A 26,052-nucleotide genomic window follows, 5' to 3' on the forward strand; every position below is an offset into this window, starting at 1 on the left:
GCACTGTCATTTCAATTTCAAATGCTTTTAACTTCTTTTCACATTGTTCAGGAAAACTGAATATCTGCATCTGTGCCCCTCACAGGGGATTGTTGGGAGGTGTTTATGGAAGCTAGCTTTTCCTTTGGGAAATCGCGGGGGCATTTTACTCATGTAAGGGGCTTTCAGGTGTCAGAGGTGGGTTTGTCCTGTTTCCAGAATGACACATTAAAACGTCTCAGAGACAAAATAATGTTTCTTCTTTGAATTGTCAAGCTCGATGTGTTTTAAGTACAATGGAAAGAAATTGTGTTCCTACAGAGAGGTGAAATGCAAAAAAGTTGTCTAAACAATAGAAAAAATACTGTTTGCAGATAGAAGGGCTGGGGTTTGGGTTAGGTTTCTTTTGCTGCTGCTTTCTCCAGTTGTGTCTTACATGAGGGAGGCCATCCACCTGTCACTGCAGGGGCTGCGTGTGCGGTTTGGAGGCAGCAGCAAGAGTACGGAGCTGCAGGGGGATGAACAGTGACGGTGTGACCCAGACGAGCGCCCCAACCGCACAGCCGCCGCTCCCCCTGTGCGCCGCCTTAAATACCCCCCGCGCGCCTCTCCGCCGTCACGTGACGGGGGCCGCCCCCGCCGGGGCGGCGCCCCATTGGCCGACGGGACGCTGGCTGGCGATTGGCTGGCGCAGGTTCCCCCCCTCCCTTCCCGCCCGCCCTTCCCACGTGAGGGGGGCGAGTCACGCGATTTCCGGGAACCCGTCAGGAAGGGACATAAACAAAACAAACCCCAAAGCCGCATGGAGGGTCCGGGCCGGACCGCGCGGGGCGGCGCCCCCTGCTGAGCCCCCGGCTCCCGGTGAGTGCGGCCCGCGGGGGCGGCGGCGGCACAGCGGGGCGGCGGCCCCGGCCGGTGGCTGCACCCCCGGGGAGGCGGGAGGGCAGCGCGGGGGGCCGTGGGGCCGCCCTTTGGAGGGGGATCGGCAGGCGTCCCGGCGGGGAGGAGGCGGTGTTGGCGTGCGCAGCGGGCAGGGGGCTGCGGGGAGGGGTGTGTCTGCCCGGCTCCCGAGGAGCAGGGCACGGGGACGGTGCCCAGCGGACAGGAGGGCTCCCGCCACGCCGCTCCCCTCGCTCGGCTCGGGGGTGTGGCTGCCGGTGCTGCGGGGCAGAGCCGCTGTGCGCGGGGGGTGCCCGGCGCCCGGGGCAGAGGGTTCGGGCGCGATGGCTGGGGGGGCAGCAGCGCTGTGGCTGGAGGGCGCGGTGAGAGGGGCTGCGCGGGTGACCGAGCGGGGGCTCGGCAGCGAGTTGTCAGCGTCCCTTCCAACCTCCACCCGGCGGGAGCGGCCCGGGCTTTTACAGGGAGAGTGAGTCTCGCAGCGAGCGCTGGGGAAACGAAAGTGCCGTCCTGCCGGGGAAACCCGGTCGTGCTGGTTGTTCGGGCGGAGGGGCTGCCCGGGTCCGCGGCGCCGGTGCGCTCCGGTGCAGAAGGGCTCGGCGGTTCTGCTGTCTGTTGCTTTTTAGGCTCGTAGCCGCCTCCTCCGCCTTCGACCTGTTGGAACGCTCGGGACGGTCGGGGGTGCCCCTTGGGGTGTGGGATTTCTCTGCCTGGGGCGTGCCGGTGTCCGGCCGGGCGGCTCCGGTCCGTAGGGAAGGCTGCGGGGCCGGGGGAGGCGGAGAGGGGTCCCGGGCAGGCGGGCGGTCTGTGTGTGGCGGGGCAGGGCGGCGGGAGGGACCTCCCGCGCTCCGGCACGGCGTTTTATGTAACTGAGGCGGGGGGATGTGGGCTTCACCGGTGAACAGCGAGAGGCGGCCCCGGCTGCTTGGGAACGGGCTTGTCCCGGGCAGCGCGGGGTGTGCGCTCCGGGGAGGCCGCGCCGGCCGCCCCCAGCCCTCGCGGGGGCCGCAGGGCGGGGGCTGCCTCCCGGGGGGCAGGGGAGCCCTCCGCGCCCTTTCGGCCACACCGGGGCCTGGGGGGGGGCTGGCGCGGGCTCCCGGTGTCCCGCGGGCGGGCGGACACGGCTCGAGTCCGGTCGGGGGGCCCCGGGGACGCGGCCGGTCCCCTCCGGAGCGGCGGAAGGGGGTTTGTTTACATGTCGCCTCACCCTAGCTGAAAGGGCCGCTGGGCGGGTGAGCGGCGTGGGCGTCGGCCAATGGCAGCGTGCGTGGCTGAGGAGCGAGCCAGTGAGCGGGCGGGGAGGGCGGGGCGGAGCGGTGGCGGCCGGGCTAGGCTGCGCTCCGCGCTGGCTGGCGGGGCGGCCATGTTGGCTGGGAGGTGTGTTAGTGGGTCAGGGGCGGGGGCGCGGCGGGGGCCGGGGCTGCTCCGCCGGGAGGGCCGGGGGCTGCAGCAGCGCCGCTGGCTGCGGGGGGCGCCCGCGGCCCCGGCCCTCCAGAGCGCTTTGCCTCGGGGCGTCCCTCGCTACCCGCCCGTCAGCCCGGGCACAGCCGGGGGGCAGGCGCTGCCCGCACACAGGTGTTCCCGCTCCGAGGAGGGGACGGGGCGCGTTCCCGCCTCTCCCCGTCAGCCAGTTCCCACAGACTTCTCTTATAAAACTCCCCCGGGCCGCCTCAGGAGCTGCCCCGGGCGCGTCTCTGGCGTTCGGCGGCTCCTCCGCGGGTGTGGGGTGGCAGCGCTGGCGCGGCGGCCGTTGGCCCCTCACGTTACTGAGGCCCGAAGCCCGAACTGTCATCCCGCTCCGTCCCGAGGCCTTGGGCGCTCTGTTCCGTATGGATGCCCGCGGCGTCCCCGGGGTTCGGCCGGGGTTTATCTGAACCCCACAGCCCGGCCAGGCCAGGGCTGCTCAGGGCATCGCCTCACGCAGCTGCTCCGATACCAGAGATAATCTAATGAACAGAATTCACTGTGTCACGCTCCGGTATAAAACACACGCTCTTTTTTTCAGGTTTCTCTAAGCAACAGGCTCAACAGTTTTCAATCACTCAGCTGTGCCAGCTGAAATGTTAACTTCTCGTTTAAAGTAAGCGTTATATATATGTCGTTGCCACTTGAGGGTAGCTTGTTGAAATAATGCAATATATAACCTGCAGAATGGAATCAGATTCTGATATTGGCTTTCAAACACTTTAAAATGTTTTAAAGATGTTGATAAAAAGGCTGGTTACCCCTTGGCTTAAGGTTGCTTAACCAAGTACTTCTAAGCATCCTTGTGGGGAAGGTTTATTATTATTATCATTATTATTACACACATGTTTTCATAAGAATTATAGAGGGACTGAAACAGGTGTTTTAGAAACTTGATTGATTTTTCATGTTGGCAACTTAAATGCGAAGTCAGAATTTCTGTAACAAATGTTTTGAGTGAATGTTTTATCAGGAAAGGTTTCTTGTAGAATTATCAATGCTCAGTGATGTTACTTCTTAGAGGTGAGATATAATATCTCAGAGACCTTTGCAGCCAGTAGTTTACCCGAGCAAAGGAAGAATTATTCTGTGTTTGATGCGAGTGTTAACTGAGAAATCTGCAGCAGAGGCATCAAACCATTGCACATCCTTACCATAGTTTGTTTCATTTTTTAATGAGAGAGGCAAAAGAGCTGTTTGAAGTCCCTTAAGTGTTAGCAGGAATTAATTTGGAGTAAGTAGAAGTTTTTGTCTGACTAATAGACTGGTCGTGGGGTACAAACAAGGGAACACGATAGTTTAGATTTCCATGGCTTGCATGTCCGTGCTATGTGGTTCGTGGAGCTTAATTAAATGATGTTTTAAAATAGAAGTTTGATAAGGATTTTTGGCACTTATGAAGTGCCTGAAAGATGGCATTGAATTGAAAGTCAAGCCAAAAGTTGTCTGGAAATCGTAGATTTTAAAGTTTAGACGTTGCTATAATTATCTCCTTGATTATAGTATTATATATTTTTAAAATTCTTTTTGGTTTTGTTTGCGCGTTTTGTTATTTTTTGGACTGTTTTGACTAATGTGTCTTTCTGACTTGTTGTTGGATTTGAAGTGTGCTATACTGATAACCTATTTGTAACCAAAGTATAACAAAACATAATTCTTCAGTATGAAGAGCAGACTAGATTGTACCATTCCTTTCATCAGAAGAGGGTTTTTCAGGGAACTATACAGTTTTTTTTCTTGTCCTGGAAGATTTTGTGCTGTCAGAAAAAAAGAATCTACAAAATGAACTGTCATGTAGGGATGTAGAATGTTGCTGGAGATTGTGAGCGAAATTGTTGTCTAGTTTTGCTTTTGTTTTGTGTCTTTGCTTTGGCCACGCTTGGCTCCGGGCTGAAAAAGAAATGAGTGTTAGTCTTAGTGCTGAGTCTCTTGTGTAAACAACTCTCCTGGCTCCGCAGTGGTATTTTAATAAAGGTTTATGCAATTCATATTTTAGCTATAAAAACTTTTTTAAATGAATCAAAGTGTGTTAATACAGTTCTAATAAGTTTAACATGCTGCACGTCCCGCTCTTTGTGCTAAAATAATAATAACATCTAAGTCTTTGTTCCAAAATGTACAGAAAAGCTAGCGCATCTTGTATAAATATATTACTCTGGTCATAGCTGCTATATAGTACGTAGATGCAATACGTTGTTAGTTAAACCACTTATTTTCTGCCTCTTGCGCTATGATCAGTTACTGGCATCTCTGTATTTGCTCCTGCTGAAGTGAAATTCCGCTCCGAAGTTGGGTGTCTGACGTTAACATGGGGGATATTCACTCAAAGAATGTGGCGCCGTGTTCTTTTTGGTGGTTCATCAGCTCTTTCACCTGGGCTGCTGCGTGTGTGACCAGAGCTGCTGTTCAGTGCTGCCGCTTCCAGAACGTGAGGTCTGTCCGCTGTGGGCACGCGGGGTTAGAAGAATAATATTAGGAAGGGAAGGTCAGCAGGGGAAAAGGAACCAAGACGGTGAAACATCAGCTTTCGTCTGCTGATGGGAAGAGGCTTAAAAGAAGTGGAAACAGTCTTTGTGTCTTTAGTTCTTTAAAATGGCAAAGCTCCATCAAACGGAGGATCTGGGTGTCTTAGGAGCTGCTCTTTGCTTTCCAGGATAAAGTGAAGGGCGTCATGTCTTAAATGCTTGTGCTGGCATTTGAATACAAATACATCGCAGAGACAGCAGAGGGACTTGGCTGTTTGGGATGAGCAGGTGAATGAGGCTGCGGTGGATGGGAGAACACCGAGACCTTTTACAAGAGTGTTTTTGCTCACCCGCTGCGAAGAAAAGAACACAAAAACAGAAGAGAAAACGTTGTGTCTTTGTGTTGATGGAGGAAAGTAAAACAATTATTTGAAGTCTGGCTAGTAAGTGAAGAATCACATAGGAAGTAAACCAAACCAAAACAACAACAAACCCCCACTACATTGAGAAACAAACCAGAAAAATATGTTCTGCTCTTGAAGATCACAGTGAGCAGAGTAAGTTCTGGTATGAGAAGCAAATTGGCACGAACTGTGGAAGGAAAAAAGTTTTAAGAGAAGCGCGGAAGAACTTCTTTCATCTCTAACAGTCGTACTTCATAAAATGTCCAGATACAGCAAAAGCTGCTCAGCACATAATGGTTCTTTTAAAATACGTGGCATCGGTTTTGTGCTTTCTCTGAAATTCAGAGCTCGGCATTTTGCGTGTTTTAGCCTGAGTTTGTAAGTTTAGTATTTACAGGCTCTTGTGACGTGCTATTTTTTTTATCTGCATCAAAGCTAACTTGGACAAACCGCCCTATGATGCAGTCAGCAGCGTGAAAAGTGTAATTGTTCGTGTAATGTGTTTCTACCGGGCGTTCAGCTGCTGTGCTAATAAGCACCGTACGATCAGCACCGCGGTGTAGCAACTCTGCCTGCTTTTCAAATGGTACAAAACACACATCTGAACCAAGACAGAAATAGCGACTTTAGCTAGAGCTGCAGTGCCAGTGATTCACCCAGGTGCCTGAGGAAGACTTGCAGACTTATCAAGCTGAAGCTGGTGGTTCAGGTTTATTTTGTTACGAGGGCTTCTTTGGAGGTAATATGTTGTTGCAGAAGGGTGTTTGACTGCTTCAGGGATGTGGCAGGTGCCTGGTAACTGCCAGATATCTCTCTAGTGCTACATGTTTTGAGTTTAGGTCCTGCTGACTGCCGGTTTCAAAGTGCTGCTGCATCAGTAATGTCATGGAATAAGTGTCGTGGAATAAGCCTGCCATGAGACTGGTTGAAGTTCAGTTGTCCTGGGTGTCTTGGGACCACTATTGATCTATTATAAATGTGCATTTTCAAGAAGTACATATAAATGCAGAGGATTTTTATTAGGATCTGACATTAGATTAATGAATTATTAACTCAACAGATTTTGGTTACTTATTGATGACGGGTGGGAAATTTAACCTGTATACATATGCACGCCTCCATCAATACCCCAATTTCTTAAACATCAGATGAACACAAAAGTTCCTGAGATGTATTTCCATTCCTCCTGCCCAGAGGAACGAGCGAACCTTCTCCCGGGAGCACTGATGCGACTCAAGAACCTGCAGACACAGAACCAGCTCAGGGACCAGCTCCTTAATCACCTTAATCTGATTTAACCGCGGGCTGTGCCAAAAGGAGCGGTGGTGTCACCCTGCCCGGGGCCACGGGCTCTGGATTCCGCGGTCGCTCGAGCTGCTCTGGAGCAAACGCGGGATTTCCGCTCCGTGTCTCTGCGGTTGGGAAGGGCTGATGTTAAGGCATTAATGAAAGTTGTCCTGACATGGAAATTCCTGCTGTATTTATCTTTTGGTAGTTCTTACACTGCTGCAATTGTGCTCTGCCACAGATCTCAAATCTGTGTTCTTTATAGGTAACAACTGGACTATTCTATTCCAATGCAGTCTTGGGCTGAAAGTGCCAATAACGATCAATTCTGCACAAACGGGACTTCAGCTGTGGTCTATTGAGATACTTTGATTTACAATGATTGCAGATTTTATATCTCCGCTTCCATATGCGTTGCTGAATTCTCCTATACATCTTAATGGAATAGTTCATGAAAGGTATCAATAGTTCGTTGTCAACACCAGGAGTCTTTTAATGAAGATCTTGATGATTCTGCGAAATTCCGAAAGCCGTTGGCAGTGGGTCTGCTTTGTTGGGAGCGTGCAGCTCCCTCAGACAGCTTGAATAGATCCTAATGGAATTCAAATCACATTTAGATCTTAATATTATAAAACGTCAAGAGTGAAATATAAAGAGAATTACAGGAACAATCAGATTAGCTGATATACTGCCATGACTTGGGAGGACAGACACTGTTGTTCTTAAACCGTGCTGTAAGTTTATAGCTTAAAGATCGCTCTGGTCTTTGAGATAGTGAAAGTATTTTGAACATTTAATGCTGTTTCGAGGATTTGTAAATGATCCAAAAGCTCCTGACCCTTGGAAGCATCAGTCGTTACTGAAATCAGGGTCAGCACAGATGGAGTTTCACCTTTTCCCTTTCTAGTTGAGTATGAAACGTGGTGGAATGGCTTGACATACGTGTTCTAACAAAAACATAACAAAGAATACCCGGTCAATAAGCAGTAAACGTGAATATCTCCTTCCTCTCGCCCTGATATCATGCAGAGGCCCGATGCTGATGGTCTCCCCGTGAACACAGCTGGTGTTCTGGTGCTGCCATCAAGGTATTAATCTGATGTTCTGTTAAAAAAGACACCAGGCTGTGCCACTCTGTATGGAAAGAACGTCAGGTACTACTCAGGTGTAGGTTGGTATTAGAGGTGCTAGCGTTCTCACCTCTTTCTCCACGTATGAGAACATCCTTTTTTTCTGTTCAAGAACAGGCCCTTTCTCCTCATCTGTTGGGCCAGGTTGAAAAGTGAATTATTCATTTGTGCCATGGGCAGGGCGGCCCGTGTGGCTGTGAGACACCAACTAAACATCGCTTAGAGATGAGTAAAAAGAGTTCCCTGGAAGCTGTAGAGCAGGAAGAAACTTCTCCAGAAGGAACCTTGTGGTGTTGGTCCCAGGGCCCCAGGAGGCACCGCTCGCCTTGGCAGGGAGAGGTTTGTACTGAGAACTTGAGGCATTGTTGTTCTTTCTGTTCTGGCCAGTAGTTGAAAAGCAATATGTTTTGATAACTAAAGACTTTTTTTTGGCGTAGTGGCTGTTTTTGCCAGAGTGTGATAGTTTGTATGCCGAGTACAACAAAATAACTAAGACAGCATCTGAAAGTAGGAATAATGGCAGGACTGCTGTCCCGTGCTGAAGGAGAACACTTTACTTCACCATTTGTTGTTCAAAACAAGAGAATAAACATAGTCTGAGCAGATTGCACCAAAGTCTGACTTAGCAATGCTTGAGTGAAGAGCTCTGCTCAAAGAAACAAATGCATTTTAACTTGGGGGTTTTTAATATGCTTCTCTCATGCTGCTGCTTTGTTAAAGCCACTTTTTATTTAAGGGCAGGGATCTTGTAGGAAAGCAGCATCCTTGAACACCATGGAGTTACATCAGATACTAAGGCTTGATACCGTGGGTGATATTTTTATTCTTGTTTTTGATATAAAATCTTTCTGTTTTAATTCCTGTTACTTATTTTATGAGTCTTCTATCATACTTTTAGTTAACAGTATTTGTGCTGAGGTGCTTTTCCTTCCATTGTTAAAAACGCAGGATTAAGCGGGATATGAGACTTGGAAAAGTCTTTAGGTACAGGTATGAAATAGCAGTGGGTCTATAGAAACTACTAAACTGGTAAAATTGCTAGTGGTTAAATTGGACCAATTCCTATGTGTTCCTTACTCGCCATTAATAGAGAGGATATTTGATCAGGCAACTCCGAGTTTGGCCCAGTTTTTAAGGAGTTCTGATGGGGACGGCTGAGCCCGCGTGTGGTGATCCCACTGCCACTAGATGCTGCTATATGAGTGATGGATATAATCTGATCTGAAGCTGGATAGATTAAACTCTTAAGAAAAGGAGGAGATACCGCTGAATCTGCACCGCTGCCTGTTCCAAAAGGAGTATTTTGAGACATTTGCCTGAGACATTTTTAGAATTTATTGGCTCTGTTTTATTAGTCATAAAGACTGTTTCTCTCTTGTGTACCCGGCAGTATGCTGGTAATTATTTCCAATTAGGCCGGCTTTTCATATGTCTGTAGAGCTCGTGGTCTTGGTAGTGAGGAAAAAAGGCAGCAAAATGTAGCTCAGCTGGAGAGGTTTTTGCAGGAACTCTGTTCTGTAGCATCTGTGGCTTTTCATCCGACAAAAGACGGCAGAGGAAGAAAATTACTGTACATTCCAGCATGAGGAATAATCATTTCTCAGGGGAAATTTTTGCCTTTGCTTCTCTTTGGCTGTTTTTTAAGCGCTACCTTTCTGATGAAGGATGACTTACCTCCTTGGGGATTTGCTGTGTTTATTCTACACAGAAGTCTACGAACAGAAGAGCTATAGCAGGGTGAACTGAAGCTGTCCTAAGGAACAATTTAATTGCATGGATTGTGTAAACTCCCTGAGACTGAAGTAAAGCTGGAAAGGAATCTACAAGTGAATAAAAAAAGAAGTTTGGAGTTGGATTTGGGTAATCTGGGCTTGGAAATGCCTCAGGTAAGCCTTTCATTTGCTTCTGTGAATAATTTTGTTTCCTTATCTAAAAAGAAAAAAGGAAGTTTAAGAGCCAATTTGATTAGCATCACAGGAAGAATGTAGCAAAGATGAAGTGATGTGTATTTTTAGGGCCCCAGCAGTGCGGTAGAAGCTGTGCTGCTGCTCTTGGTACTGGATTTGTTCACACAGCAGAGTTGCTGAGGGTGGATACTGGAGAGCAGCCTTTTATTACTGCAGTGATTCACACAGCACAGTGTTTCTCCCTTCCCAGCCCTCGGGGCAAGTGTGTCCAGAAGAGAAATAGAGCTCTGGAAGGTAATGTAGCAGAAAGCCTTGCTGCCCATTCCCTTCACACCCAGTTGTCCTGCATCATGTTTTTTTGCAAAGTTTCATTTCACTCTCGAGGGATATGACACTTTTGAGTTAGTGGTAACAAATTTTGCACTTGTTAAAATCTCAGGTGGAAGTTTTAGGAGTTCTAATGGTTCTAAAGGCAGTCAGTGCTGCTTTAGTACAAGCGGTTTGTGTCAAGGTGAAGGCCCTGCCAGCATGTGGTGCCTGTTGATACTGATCTTGCCAGTGCTCCCTCTCCTCTTGTACAAATGCTGACATATCCCTAAACTTGGCAAACACATGAGAATTTCAAACCAACAAAAAAGAACAAATGAGCAATGCTCTTGCAGCTATATGATGAATACAAATGTGTCCTTTGATTAAGGACCTGCATGTTGTTAGCTGCTCTTACAGCATTCTCTTGCTTGGAGAAATGAATTGATGAATTCATCAATTGGATGAAATGGCAGTAGTCTTTATGTTTTGTTGAAGAAAATCGTGCGCCTTTTTATTGCATGCTTCAAATGTGAGTATCAATTTTGTTACAGCCCAGTGTGAGTGGAATGGACCCTCCTTTCGGGGATGCCTTTCGGAGCCATGTGTTTTCCGAGCAGACTCTGATGAGCACGGATCTCTTGGCAAGCAGTTCAGATCCAGACTTCATGTATGAACTGGTAGGTCATCCTTCTGTGTGTGTGTGCAGAACTTCAGGAGTTCAAGAAAGCTACAAGATTATTCATCACTACCCATGAAGGAAGAACATAACATTCAACATGAATGTCCTTATGTCATTCAGCGTTCATGCTTGTCCAGCAAACATGATGCTCGCTAAAGCTGGCGTTCAGGAGAGGCTTGATATCAAATAGAGCTGTGTTGACGTTATGTAATGGTGCTTGAGACTCCTCCTCACAATGTTTTCTGCAAGAGCAGCTTTACGCTGCTTCACCCAAGCTGTGAATGCAGGGGAAGCAAAACAAAAGTTGACTCATGAGCTACTAATACGAGTGTTCTTTGTTTGTTTGTTTGTTTTTTCCCCTGTATCAAAAAGAAAGGTAGCTCATAGTTGTTGATCAATTGTGTTAAAATGAGGTATTCCAGGGACTGGTAAACTTGAGGATGTTCTGTTAAGCACAGGGCAGAGATTGACCTAGCTTCACAGAGACTGGAACAGCTTGCCAGGGATGTCTTTCATATTTTAGATACATGTGTGTTGGTACTAGTCTAGTTCCTGGGGACCAGGCGAATTTGCAATAGGAGAAAAAGAATCCAGCAGCATTTGACTTGTATCTTTAGCAGAAGGATCTGCTGGTAAAGCACAGAAGCTGGACTTCAGTCTGACCCTCAAAAGATGCTGTAGTTGGAAGTTGAGGTGTATCTCTATGTTACAGCTTCACTGGAATTAAGCTCACTGTACTAGATTAAGTAGAGGACAGAGGTGATTGATAGTTTGTTTGGGGTTTTTTTTGTATTAACTTTTAACTTGTCTTCTCATGCACAGGACAGAGAAATGGACTATCAGCAAAGCTCCAGAGACAACTTACTTTCAATGGAGGACTGCAAAGACCTTGAGAACTTAGAGTCTTTTACGGACATCCTGGACAAAGAAGCTGCGCTCACCTCCAAGTGGGAGCAGTGGGACACCTACTGTGAAGACTTAACTAAGTACACTAAACTAACCAGCTGTGACATCTGGGGAACAAAAGAGGTGGATTATCTGGGCCTCGATGACTTTTCAAGCCCGTACCAAGATGAAGAGGTCATAAGCAAAACACCAACACTGGCTCAGCTTAACAGTGAGGATTCCCAGCCTGTTTCTGATTCACTCTATTACCCTGATTTGCTCTTCAGTGTAAAACAAAACCCTTTAAATTCTTTGTTACCTGGCAAAAAAATCGCAACCAGAGCAGCAGCCCCGGTCTGTTCCTCCAAGAACGTTCAGGCGGAGGCACCTTTGTCGGACTATGTTCAGAAGGCGAGCAGACTCGCAGCTCAGCCTGCTTCCAGTACACAAATCGTGGTGAAGACCAACGTGTACAATAACGAAAAGGTGAACATTCATGTTGAATGTAAAGACTACGTTAAAAAGGCGAAAGTAAAGATCAATCCTTTACCGCAGAGCAGACCGGTGCTGAGCCAGACGCACGCTGATGCAGCAAAGGAAAACACCTGTTATTGTGGTGCGGTAGCAAAGAGGCAAGAAAGAAAAGGAATGGAGTCCCCGCACAGTCACAGTACAACTCCTGCTCTGCCTTTTAAAGAGTCTCAAGAGCTGCTCCTCAGTCCGCCCCAGGAAGCCCCCGCGCTTGTGGTGGGCGAGAGCAGCCTGTCTGCCAGCACCTCCGCGTCAGATTCTTCCCAGAAGAAAGAAGAGCACAACTATTCTCTCTTTGTAACAGACAGTGTGGCTGAACAGTCAGCCAAAGGAGACCCGGAGGAAGATGAGGATGATGAGGACGACATTGAAGACGAGGACCACGACGAAGGATTCGGCAGCGAGCACGAGCTGTCTGAAAACGACGATGAGGAAGAAGATTATGAGGATGATAAAGATGACGACATCAGCGATACGTTCTCAGAACCAGGTACCAGCAGCGTAGGGGTTTGTTAACTTGGAGTTTAACAGATTTGTCCGCCAAGTGGGGAGGAATGCTTTGAATGCTTTATGGTTCGTAATGACAACACTGATCTTAAATGATGAACTTTCATCCCAGATTCTTTTAAGTGCTTTGCAAAATGTATTTATGGAAAACTATGCAAAGTCTCTTGCTCCGTTTCGAGAAAAGCTACGTAAACAGTGATCATGCAAGAAAAATAATAATAGAGAATACCGGAAACCAAGCTGGTAGCCTAAGGTCGTAGAGCAACTGCCTGCAATTGTTGCCTTCTTTTCTTGTAGCTTGATGATGGGATGTGCAGAGCTTTCTAGTGCTTGCATAGGTTGCTGCTTTGAATTTATGCAGAGTTGTGTCTCTCGATAGCTGCTATGAAATCGTAGCCTGAGTGAAATAATGTCATAATTACTTAAGTCCTGCTGTAGGTACAGAACCTACCATTGAAACTAATAGAACCATTTCTTGGTGGTTTTCAGCAGTAACACTTAGTGGGTCTTCAAAGGATACTGAGTTCTTCTCTTCTGCATGTAGAAACGGAGCCTTAACAACAGAAATAAGAACTAACCTTCACCTGGAAGGTAACAAAGTGGTAACATTGTGTAAAAATAACAGACATCTGAAGGGAAAGGCACAGTACTGTAACCATATATTAGTTTCATTGTAGAAAGTGTTCTAATATTCGCATTTCATAAATGCTTTGTAGTAGAGTATAAGAATTAAGCTATTCAGATATTTGCAATATGGAACTTCAGGGGAGAAAGCAGCTGAAATTTTGCCTTTTTAGAAACAGCAGCTTCCCCGAAGCTTGTCAGTGTTTGTCATAATGAACTCCCTGATTTAATTATGGATTTCCTGAGTTGGCATTGAACTTGTTCAACATTGTGCCCTTTATGTTACTTTTGCGTGTACACAACACGTTGCCATTAGCATTTTAAAACCTCTTCCTCCTCCTGAATGGAGCTCCCTCTGTTTTCTGGGGCTCTGAGCAGCAATGACAGCTCTGCCGATTGCCGCAGTGCACAGGGCTGTGCAGCCCACGGAGACCTGCACAGAAAGCCTGGGAACCTTCGCAAAGAGATGTCGTATTAAGATGCTGAGGCTTCAGGGGGTGAAATTACATTAACTGTTTGCTGTTAGTTCCAATTTTACTGCCAGGCAATCGCTCTCACCTTCTAAATGCAACTGCACTGTGCAGGAGCTGAGGAACCTGGCTCATGCGCTTGCTGGAACTTAAAGCGAGTGAAGCCATTCACCTCGAGTATGGTGATATTAAAAGTTTCACCACACGTTTTGATTATATTAGAGGGTCGTGTCTCCAGGTATTTTAATTATGTCACTCGTGTGCTTTGTGTTGGTTTTTTGCCTTTAGAGTGAAGGTAAATACTGTGGATAAAGGCTCTAAAAACAGGCAGCGTGCAGGAGGATGTAACATCCCATGGGACTGAAACCCAGATCAGTTGATAAATTGATAGTGAAGACGTAACTTGCTGAAAGGACAAAAAATTGTTAGTTATTGCTGACCCATTCATGTGTTTTATACACAATTTGCTTCTGTTTACTGCTCTTGATGTCTGGTTTTGGAATGTGTTAAATGCTTCCTTAAAGCATTAGTATTGTCTGAGGAAATGCTTGTGAACTTCAGGAACTTGGAGAAAGAACAATGTTCTTGTTAGCACCACCATACGGATTTAGCAATTTCGGTCCCCTGCAAAGGTAACTTATCATGGGAATTATCAGCCCAAGCTTTTTCTAGCACTTAAGCCTTTTTTGCCTGTTACTGGTGTATTTTTACATATCTCATTTGATAGAAATAGTTGTAACCAATCGCCTCTCCCAGCAAGTAATCAAGAAGTTCCAGAAACGGGAGATGCAACAACTGGTTCAGTTTGCAGTAGCGCTGGGGAAGAAATAGCTGAAAGGGGAAAGTGCTTGTAGAGACATGGAGATCATTTGAAGAAGCTGCATTTTATCTCTTCTGAGCACCTGGACCATGACTTGGGGGAAAAAGACCCAGAAAGAGTTTGACAGAAGTCAGTGTCATTAAACGGTGAAGAGAAGGGGTTCTCTGATTCTGTTTTGCTGCGGCTGTTTTTGTTTCTAATGTGCTAAGGTGCCCAAGTCATGTCCATCCTCTTCTCTGTTTTACATCATTTAACCCTGGCAAATTTAGACCTAAAACTGTAGTAAGGAATGTGAACTAAGATTGTTGGGAGGGACTTGAAAGGTGAATGCAAGAACCCTGTCCGGTTTCTGAGGGGCCCAAAGAAAGTGAGACCGCTGGGTGGTATTTGCTGAGAGGAGAATTGAAGGCGGATGAATCCAGTACAGAAAAGCTGAACCGATTTGTCGTGCTCCTGTGTGTTACAGACCAGGTTAGAACATTGTGCGCTGGATTATTCTGTGTAACTCCAAAGCAATAGCGGCTCAGGGGTAGAGTCGCAAGGCAGGATGCACTAAATCAACGTAATTTAAGTTGCTAACTCAATTACAGTTTAAATAAGCAAACAGGAAGTCTTGATTTTAACCTTGTTTTACCTCTGTCCACATCAGCTCTTACAGAGATTTGTTTTGGTCGGCTGGCTTCAGTCTGTGTTAGCATGAAGTTGGTCTAAATTTATATGTATCTATATAACGAGTTGCGTAGTTTGACGTGTTTTTTTCAAGTGGAAAGTAAGTGAGGTTTTTAAGAATATTTTGATAATTCTGTCAAACAACGTTTGGGTAAAATGGAAGTACGGTTAAAAATATTTATGGTAATTGAAACAATATTTAATGTGAATTGTCATAATAATTTTGGCTATACAAGAAAAAATATTTGATAAAGCCCATTTCGTTGTTTGATTTAGCTTTTAAATACTGTCTTTTTAATAAACTAGATAATCAAAGTAAATGAGTTGACTAAATGATTAGAAACAGAACGTTAGAACTGGTTTCATCCCCCTGTGCACCTGCCTTCTGTTCATGCTTTGGGTTCTGAGCTGAGAGTCAGACGAAAGCAACAAGGTTTGTTTTAATTCTTTCAACTGTGTTTTCAAGTGCAAACAGACTAATTGAATAGCTCTTCTAAAAATAAGAAAGTGTTCTTTGTGCTACTGTTAAAAGACGAAGCAGAGCTCAAGCATATGGGGTCGGGGCTTGTTAAGCTTATAGTCCCTTCAGTGTTTGGCTTTTCTTTACGCTTCATTAGTGTACGTGATGTTTTGAAATGCGTTATTTTTTTAAGTAAATATAAGTTGGGATATAGAATTTTAGTACGAAAGGCAATGCAGTGGTTTGGGATTTTTAACCTTTGTATAGGTTGTCTTTGTTTTCTAAAGCCTGTGTAGGATGTTGAAACCTGTGGTTTGTATTTACATAATGATGGTATAAATATTTCTGCGATGTGGATAGTGGCATTACAGTTTCCGTGCACTTCACAAACAGTTCATCACATCGAGTGCACCATAATATACCTCTAAAATATCGTGTAGCTTTACTGGAGATGGTTTCTCTTCATCCCACTGAAGAGGTGAGGAGGAGATTGAACAGCTCGTGTCCAGGTCCTTTGTGTTTGGATGGTCTTTTCTTATGGACTTCAGGTCATTGTCCTGATAACAGAGCCCCCTTCCTTCAGTTTAACGGGCACAGGCGGTTTGATTTATTTCCCAAGGGTATTCAGACTTAAGGAAGAGCAGGAGTTGAACTCGGCGATCCTAATTGGGTCCCTTCCAAATAGTCTATGATTGAATAATTTTGCTTCTGCTGATGCATCTATTATTTGCTTCTCTTTCCGTGCTTTTTGATTAGAGATGAACTAAAATGTGGGAGTGAGTTAGGATTTTGTTCCCACAAAGGATGGAAGAACACGCTCCCCCCGCTGTCTGCTCTGCAGTGGTGGGATGGGGGCAGAGCAAGGGGGTTTAAGGGGTCAGGGAATATAAAGGGGCTTTCAATGCATAAATAATTTGTCTCTTTTCAACTAATGAAGCACCTTTACTGCTCAGTGTCTGTCCCTGGATTTAACGCAAGTACGCAGTAGTGGTTGAAAGCCAGTTCTGTTAGATAATGTAACACAGGCCTTGTCTGGAGTTTCGCTCTTAACTCGAACACTCAGTCCACCATTAAAGGGCTAGAAACGGTTTTGCCAATATTATATAAACAATGCAATGCATCCTTTTAGGGTATGAAAATGATTCAGTGGAGGATTTGAAAGAAATGACCGCGATATCCTCTCGGAAAAGAGGCAAGCGAAGATACTTCTGGGAGTACAGCGAGCAGCTCACACCGTCGCAACAGGAAAGGATGCTGAGGCCGTCCGAGTGGAGTCGAGACACGTTACCAAGTAACATGTATCAGAAGAACGGTCTCCATCACGGTAAGAACAGACTCCTAGTCACAAGTGAATGTCTTTCTTTCTTTCTGACACCTTCAGCAGCCAAACTCCTGTACGTGCAAGTGCCGAGAAGTTGTGTTTTGGCCATGAAAACAAGTTATTAAAACACTGGGAGTCTGTTGCTCGCTTAGCAGAGTTCTGCACAGTGACCACCGTGTGGTTTCTGCCAGAGGAAGGTGGATGAATTGAGAATTTTAAGTTCCAAGGGCTTTCAGTGGAAACCCCAAGAGCTTGACATTTTCTTGGTGTTTTACCGTGACCATAAGGGATGGGTCGCGTGTCTGATACTTGCTCCGCAGAGCGGTTGGTTCAGTCTCAGGGTAGGAGTAAGCTGAGATGCCAAGGTCTGGGTAACCACAGCACAAGGACAAGCAATAAGGCCTAACTGTCTCTTTGTTTTTCCCGCTTACATGAATGCAGCACAGTGAAGCATTTACTTCTCTGTAAATAAACTACTTATTTCTAAATACCCTCTCAGAAACTTAAACCAATTGGTCTAAACCGTGTTTGTGGTGGGCAATTTGCTGTGCCACACGCATGACTAACATCACCCAGAACAAACCGCTCTTACAAGCAATGTTTGTGTTATCACAGGACCACTTTGGTAGACTGATCCTTTTGAGTTTGGCTTTGAAGGAGAAAATGAAACAATCTTCCCTGCTTATAACGTTAACGTTCCCTTACCGTTGAAAATTACTGTCTTTAACACGGCAGTTCGCCTTCTGTTAAACCAAAATATTTTGTTGTGCTTGTAATCAGGGAAGAAAACTTCTTTTTTTTTTGAAATCTCCTTAGTTTTGATGTACTTATGTATCTTGTAGTGAGACAGCAGTACCTAAAATCCCTATCACTGCTCCTTCTTACAAAGGCTTTTATCTATACTTGTTGTTAAACACCAAATAACCAAACGTGCCTGGAGGACTCAGTCCCACCAGACACTTGGAGGAGCAAGTGACCTCTAAGTCAGGCAGGTACACAAGGGATTTCTGGGATCAAATGCTACAGAACGTCCAGAAGCTATAGATTCTATGATTTTCATGTACATACACATACCAAGGTCATCTCCTACAGCAGGTAAATCATGCCAAGTGATCAGCTCTCTATTAAATATTTCTAGAGCAGGTTTTGTTAGTTTTATTAACATTTTCATGCAAGTGTCTGTAATAACCGGAGTTTTTAATAGAAATCTGGAAAAAGATACGTAGCAGTGGCAGAGGATCTTAAGGAATAAAGGTTTTGTCTTGAATGTGTGTATTTCCTCAGGAAAATGAGGCCTCAAATAGCTTGGAATACATAGCAAAGAAGTCAGCCGGCCTTTATGTGGATCATTTAAGCTCAGTATCACTGAAGATCATTTCAATACCAGCACTCGACGCTCCGTAAAACACAACTTTAGCAATAAGATAATTAAGAATTGAATCAACTCGAGTGTGCAGGAGGATATATTGGCTGAACATATGGGGTGGCAAGTTGCAGTTGGGACAAAACCACAGGGTTTGGACTTGTGACATACATTTTTCAGCACCGTTGTGTGTGTACTGTCTGTTGCACCCAGTAGCCCGGCCAGCAGTATTTGCTCTTATCTGATCTGGATATAATATGAATTGTCCAAAGCAGTTTGTCTGGAAACGTTCTTTCTATTGTGAAAGGCTGTAGGGATCACATGATTCCAGTCCATTCTCTTGTAATGAACAAAGGAACTTAAACTGCACCCAAAAAAATACGTATTTAAGAATGGGTTTGGCAGGTTTGTGTACGTATTGTGTAACTTCCGAATTTTTTACGTATTTAAACCAGGAAAATACGCAGCCAAGAAATCGCGGAGGACCGATGTAGAAGACCTGACCCCCAACCCCAGAAAGCTTCTCCAGATCGGTAACGAACTGAGGAAGCTGAATAAGGTGATCAGTGACCTCACGCCAGTCAGTGAACTGCCCTTAACTGCCAGACCCCGGTCAAGGAAAGAAAAGAACAAGTTGGCTTCCAGGTACGTGTGAGGTAACGCCACATGGGTGAGGAAATTTGGATTGCAATTAAGACATAACTCATTTTTGCCTTGAGAGATCCTGCTTCTTTGCGGCTGTTCTTGCAACAGGCCAATTAGCAGTTTATCAAAAAGCAGGACAGCTGGCTCTTTGGAGGGGTAGTCGGCCTGTTCCCCAGATAACAATGTATTTCCACTGGACACCGGCTCCCTTAGTTGCAGGGCGAATGATTTAGACAGTGATCAAGCCCACAAGTGTGATATGTAAGCAAAGGTAGGTAGCAGGGTGCTGTCGGTGAGGGCAAGCGAGCAGACAGGTGATTTTGTACATCACAGCTCTGGGAGTGTTAGTTGATAAGTTCATGTGGCAAACAGACAGATGCTCTTAGTATTCTGGAATTTTTTATTAGTGTTCTAATTCTTCCCCTCTTCTTACTATAGGGCTTGTAGACTAAAAAAGAAAGCCCAGTATGAAGCCAATAAAGTAAAACTCTGGGGTCTCAACACGGAATATGGTAAATACAACTCTTCACGTCTTAATTTTCCTTTTGTTCAGACAAGTCTGTGTTTTGCACCATCATGTAACCTGGGTCACACCTGGCACCTCATAGAGATAACAGGGTTGGTCCAAACCCAACAATTTTGTTGGTCCAAAACCAGTCCGCTCCGTAAAGTGTGTGTAAATTGGGTTACCTGCAGTGTTGAGCTATTCTACAGATGTAAATTATATACATGTATGCGTGTGATGTAAATATGTTTGAAAATATGTTTAGAGATGTAAACTATTACATCTTAATTTTACAGTGAGTGTGATGTGACACCTTTGATGCTCACAGATAACTGTGTGTGCGCAACTGTGGATCTCTCTTGCTCCAGGGCCATTGTGCTGTAAATCTAATCCGGCTTTTTTTCTCTGCAGATAATTTACTCTTTGTCATCAACTCCATTAAACAAGAAATAGTTAACCGGGTGCAGGTACCTAAAGATGATAGAGGAGGCAACATGGAGCAAAAGTTAAACGTACTTATTAAAGACACTCTGGGTAAGCAGTAATCTCAATGTATTTGCATATCTGTGGAGAGACACGTAATCTATGATACCTTAGATTGCAAAGAGTTTCTGGAATAGAGAAACGGAAGAAACGCTTCATGATTTCAGTTCTTTGTGCCTTTTAGCTTGTTTAGTTCGTTTGCTTTGAACGGCTCATATGAATGTCCAAACCCCTGCGATGAATAGTAACTTTCAGCACGTTTTCTTACCGTTCTTAGGGCCACCTGTAGCTGGACAGACATCAGAGTTTGTGAATCAAGTTCTAGAGAAGACTGCAGAGGGAGACGCCACCGGCGGCCTCGTGGGGCTGCGAGTCCCCGCCGCCAAAGTTTAAGCCGCGACTCCAGCTCTTCTCGTCGCTCCGATTCTACCTGTGTTGTCAAGTACTTCATTGTAAATTGCATTCTGGTCTGCATGTCAGTTTAGCATTATGGAAACACAACTAGGTTCCATTGCTTTTCAATAATAATGTAGTAAAACCAAACAAAGCATGATGATCTAAAATGCTTACTAGCATTTTTCGGAGCATAAAGCAGGTAGTTTCAAAGCTGCTTGAAGTGAAATACAGAGATGAGGATTCTTTGTGAAATTAAGTTGTGTAGGACCAGAATATATCACTTTTGGTTTAGAAGCAAAACCACATTTCTGCTAGTAAAACATTTTAGCATATGCCAGACATTGTGAGAGGTTTATGCTCCAGGTAAAATAAGAGGAAGCATTTTTTTTGTAAAGCTGTCAATTTAGGGAGTTTTTTGTTCTTTTTTTTTTGTTTTATATATATATAAATATATATATAAATAATTGGATTTCTTCTGTTCCTAAAAACCAGTAATCTTTCTTTGCAACCGTTAACTTGTACATAGCACACGTGGCACTAGAGCTAGTGTGCCATATAAGACTTTAATTTTTCTGAGCTTAATATAGTATTTAAATGTCTGTGCAAGCAAGAGAAAAAAACAAGTCTATTCTTTGTGCCTTGTATTTTGGGAGGAGAGCTATCAGTGCAAGCTGGTAACGTTTGTATGAAGAAAACCCTGAGGGGAAAAAACAAGATGTATAGACGGTAAGATTATAGGTTTTAATGTATTTGTTCCAGCTCTTAAAACTTTTGAATGTATATAGGAATATGTTGAAAATGTAGATATATGCCACAGAGTCTATGTATTGTATAAAAGATGGCTCTAGAAAACTCAATTTCGGTACTTTGGCCGGAAGAAAACAAATACTTGCACATTAATGCGATTGTTTATTTTTGTACCAAAGACAAATGCAACTGATATGGCGAACTGCCAGTCTAAGTAAAGTTTTGCACAGCTTATATGATACTGTACTGAATGTAAAAACAAATGAAAAAAAAACAAGGAAAAAAAACTAAAGGTCAGGGTTAGGGATCTTACTGAACTGTGAATCTTTTTGTTTGGGTCCAATTATCTACAGAAGGAGCATTCATACCTAACGATATTGTTTTGCTGTTCTCGTAGTTCGCTTCCATGGTAGATAAGTTGGTGGCCGTCTCGGCGTCTCTGAATCTTTTTCCTCTGCACTTACTGTAGGAGATTTTAATATATTTGGATTTTAGTAAGCTATTGGTAAAATAGTTTTCAACTTTGAGAATTTAAAAAGAAGCAGATATTTAGCTTGTTGTAGTATACTTCCACCAAACAACCAAAATAAAGTTATTTTTATTGTAATGTGTATATATGTAAAGAGAAAAAAAAGAGCTACAGATATCTAATTCCTTAGTTGCCACTTTTCCAGTCGATGTATTATTATGCATGTGATGTTTCCGAGGATCAGCACAGGCTTCAAACAAAACAACAAAAAAAGTTTATAGACTTTTATATTTTTGTACAGGTATTTGGAAACTAGCTTCTTCAGACTTATACGTGACTTATTCTTGCTAATTCAGTAGTTTCTATGATTGAGGAATATTAACACACAGTTCTTATTTGCTCTTCTGCTAATAAGAGTTGGCTTTGTAGTCAGTGTAACCTACAGATGAAAAGCTTTAGCCTTTGATGAGAAAGTCCTTTATCTCAAGGCAAGATCATTCTCTGGTTTCATGGACCCCCCCGTTTTCCCCCCCTGTTCTTTCTCTCCCTATTTAAAGATGACAAAACACTGTTTACTGAAAATAGAAATACCAAATATTTTCAAATGTAGCTGCTGAAAAACAAATGCAAAAGTCCATGAAGGCTTTTCTCCCCGCTCCCTTTGGGGAAATCTCTCCATTTCTAGTTTGTCTGAGTTCGTTTGTACTGTGATTCCTTTTTGTTTATAAGTAGCTTATTTTTATATCCAAGCCTGTACTAGGAATAAAGTCGGTGAGAGCGGGGGTGTCCCTGCCGCCCACGGGGTGCACAACTCACCCAGATTTTGGAAGACGCAAAGGGGAGGAGGAGGAAGCCCAAATACCACTACTGAGCTGAGCAGAAAGTGTTTCCTCCAGGAGACTGAACAAATACCCAGGGCAACTTAGGCGAAACTTCGCAAATCCACTTAAGACTTGCAAAAATCTGAGTGGAATGCGGGTGTTCTGTTGCAGGTGGTGTGGTTAGGGTGAGGTGAGAGTTTGCTGCTTTCCGCGCTGGCGCAGATGTGTTCCTGCTGGAATTGCTGACCGTGCCGCAGTTGCACGGGAGGTGCATCTGGCCCGTAAGACCCCGACAGAGAATGTCTCTCGTGATGCGGAGCTCGTGTCTGTACCCAGATTTCAATGCTCGTTGTTCCTTTCCGATGTCAACACGCTGCTCAGGTCCGAAAGCTCTTTCCGCTGGATCCGGGGCAGCGTTTCCTAAACCTTAAGAGAGCAGTTTCGCAATCAGGTAGAGACCTTTGTGACAAATGAAACTGACAAGGTATTAAAAATGCCCCTTTTTTACTGCTCAGAAATGCCGGGCAAATGTAACTTTATAGCTCTTTATTTTTGTCTGAAAACCAGAATATGATTTTGGTCTAGCATTTCAAAGTAGCCTTTGACTCTCTAGTGAATTCCGTACCCTTGCATTTCAGTGTTTTCTATGTATTAAGTTAAAGCTTTTAAATAGTTGAGCTTTTTAATGTTGACACTTTATTTTGTACCTATTTATATGTATGTATATCTTAGAAAAGCACTTTGTTTAAAAAGAAAAGAAAAAAAAACAACTGCGTTTTATATGATTCCTGCCACTTGCTGCTAACTCTGGGCTGGTCAGAATGCTGCAGCGATACTTGAGATAAATAAAACCTGGCAGTAAAATGTAGAGTAAAGATAAGACCTTTTGCTGGTTTAACTTTATCATAAAGGTGACATAGGCAAGCTGTGCAGCTTTACATTTTAACCAGGGGACTCTGTGGCATTTAAACCGTCTAGAAATGGTTGTACTTTAATGCCAGTAACAATCTGCTTCCTCTAGTGTCATTAAAATATATACATTTAGTGTATACTTATCACAAACAAAAATCTTATAAGGATATAAAACCAACAAATGTACATGTTCTGTTTTTTGGCATTTGTGGCATGCGTTTTTGGAGGATCTTTAGAGAAGAGCATTTTCTAAAGATTTTCAGTGTTCATACATGGTATGTGGATCTTACTGAAGTCCTGGATTTTTTTGTTGGTTTGTTTTTGAGTGTAGGCATTGTGAATATTCACTTTTTAATCCTATATCCAAAAACAATTCTACATGGTTTTGATTTAATCCGAACGCAAGCTCTTCCTTTTTCTGATACACTGGATTCTCCGGGGTTTGTTCCACATTAAACTCGTGCTGTCGTACCTGCTCTTGTCGAGATCTCGTCAGTCTGACCGTAGGCGCCACCTTGGAATCGATGGGCTGCTCGTTCTCCTGTACCATGTATGATTCTCGTCCTCTCCTCCTTCCCTCATGACAGATGATGATGATGATGATGTGGCTTTATATTGTGCCTTACTTGTACATCTAGAACTCAATGTTTCTCGTTCCCTCTCCGCTCTTCAAACCCAACCCCCCTGAAATGGAATCGGAGCTGATAAAAGCATCCTGAAGGAAGTTCTGGATAGGTCTGATTTCAGTTTCTCTCAATAGTCCTTTTGTATTTATACGGAAGACCAGTTTTCGAATGGCCTTGCAAAATGTGGGGGTGCTCGTGAAGGGTATTTTTTAGCCCTCGACCCCTTTTGCTAACGCTTCCTTTTATGGTTTATTGAACACATTTACTGATACTTGGTGAGTACTTTTTTTTTTTGGATGAGACTTACTCCTAAAGCTGCGTTTATGTGTGGATAGGCTGGATTTTCTTACTACACCAGTTGAAATCATTGTGATTTGATGAAGTTGCGTTGCTGTAAAGCTGATGTGAGAGTCGGGCTCAGCTGTGGTCAGTTCTAATGCTTTATAGACAGACTTCTTTCCATACTAAGAGGGCCAGGATAAAGTTGGGGGTTTTTGTTAAATCAACCAACCCCTAAAATGGATGAAGGGTCTTTTAACCAACCCAAGAGCAACCAAACACTTCCGAAATACAATGCTGTCAGTTTTATTTTTTAAAAAAGATCCCTCCCCCGGTATTCATCTGATATTTGCCTTCATTAATAAAGCAGTTTGTTGTTCTCAAAATACAAAGACTGGATGTGCTTTTCCATAAATCATTTAAACAAAGCTATTTTTTTAAAGCTCCGAAAGGCTTCTTCAGGAGAATTTCAGAGGGTTGTATACAAGTTGCCTTCAGCAGAAGTAGCAAATGCGATTCTGTTCCTCAAACGTGCTTGCAAGTCTTCCTGAAATTCTGTGGAGGCAGAACCTGATTATGTACCGTGAATGTCAGGATCTGTGTTTGGCCTTGCGACCTGGATTTCAAGCGTATGCCTAATCATGGGTTTATTTTCTCTCTAAGTCGGAGGCTTCAGTTGGAATCATCTGGTCGAGTGTGCTGCTAGATGTGCTCTTGGCTCCTTCAGTCTCTTTACCCAGGGATCGTGTGAAGTACATTTCAAACAGTTACAGCTGCCGTGGCCGCTTCTTCTTGTAACTGTATTAAGGGCATTAGTCTGTTGAGAAAACACCACTCGTGAGTATCTCCCAATACAAATTGGGATTCTTAAATGTCATTAACGAAAAACGGCACTTCTAGGTTATATTCTTTGCAGCATACAAAAACGTCTCTATCTTGCTACAGTTTCCATTTCACAATATGCCGTGTTTTTCCCCTCGATGCTTCTAGCATGACAAGATGTGTGTGCACTGAATTGTAATCCTCAGCCTCTTAGACACTCATGAACTTCCACAAGAGCAAATAATGACTATGCATTTATTGTCTTTCTAATGAGCTCTGGAGCTAAAAGCAGAGCCAGAGCTATTTTAAGCCACGCTTTCCCCCCCCCCGCCCCCACTCCATTTAAAAATTAAAAACTCCAGATTTTTTAGATGACATCAGTGTTGAGAGTTTTTCTTAAGAATATTTTGTAGTCGTGCATCTCTTAAGTCAAATTTGGGTGAGAACTGGCTAAGGAAAATGGCTCAGATTTGGTCGTGGCAAAAGCACACTCCACCCTGTCAATAGTTCTGATGAAGAAACAGATCTAGTAGTTGCACTTAATTTTATTAATCTTTCTTATGGATATTCTTACATTCTGATTTGGATCATCTCCCAGAATATTGTGTGAAATCAAACTGAATGCTCGGTACTTGTGGTTGAGTGAACTCTTCAGGCTGATGGCACATGCCGGTGTAGGTGGTGGAGAACGTATATTCAAAAGGCATTTTAAAGCAAACGTGGCATCGTGTGCTGCCCGCGCTTGGGGTCACCATTGTAACGCTGTCCTGGATACTCTGTAATCAACTTCCAACTGGAGCTCAGAAAAACTTACTGAAAGTCTCGTCTCTGTTAGAAAATGTACCTTGTTACAAGCATGATGTGTTAAGAGTTGCGATGTTTAATGTTGGTTAATAGTTGTGCAGTTTTTATTTTTTTTTCAAAAAGAGGCACAATTAAACTATTGACTTTGTTTACTCTGTCACCCTTGATCTCTAGCACTTCTGTCCAGATACAAATTCATCAATGTATGCAACATCCTTTGTAATTTAAAATAAAAATTGTGGAGGAAAGACCGTCTCTAATCATTGTATGTGTGGAGTGATGGAGAATGGTGTGTGCTCCCTGCACGTAAACACCCTCGGTCTCCTGGTATCGCTGGCAAGTGTCCTTTGGAAGGGCTCAGAGCTCGCGGAG

General features: G+C 44.2%; 1 protein-coding gene across 3 annotated transcripts; it reads left to right on the top strand.

Annotated features, from left to right (window-relative positions):
- The first annotated feature begins 746 nt into the window (after positions 1–746).
- CREBRF (CREB3 regulatory factor) lies at positions 747–25,928 on the top strand. 3 transcript variants are annotated; one of them, XM_080352945.1, is made up of 10 exons: positions 747–840; positions 9,335–9,512; positions 10,394–10,519; positions 11,344–12,427; positions 12,934–13,035; positions 16,617–16,811; positions 18,627–18,816; positions 19,255–19,328; positions 19,733–19,855; positions 20,082–25,928. In XM_080352945.1, the coding sequence occupies exons 2-10, from the start codon at positions 9,504–9,506 to the stop codon at positions 20,195–20,197; spliced, it is 2,019 nt and encodes a 672-aa protein (XP_080209071.1). In that variant the 5' UTR covers positions 747–840; positions 9,335–9,503; the 3' UTR covers positions 20,198–25,928. The 3 variants fall into 3 exon arrangements, with proteins under 3 accessions (XP_080209071.1, XP_080209072.1, XP_080209073.1); XM_080352946.1 differs by having other exon boundaries at positions 12,937–13,035; XM_080352947.1 differs by lacking the exon at positions 12,934–13,035.
- The last annotated feature ends 124 nt before the right edge of the window (positions 25,929–26,052 follow it).

The sequence above is a fragment of the Nesoenas mayeri genome (assembly GCF_963082525.1).
Source record: "Nesoenas mayeri genome assembly, chromosome: 14".
NCBI lineage: Eukaryota > Metazoa > Chordata > Aves > Columbiformes > Columbidae > Nesoenas > Nesoenas mayeri.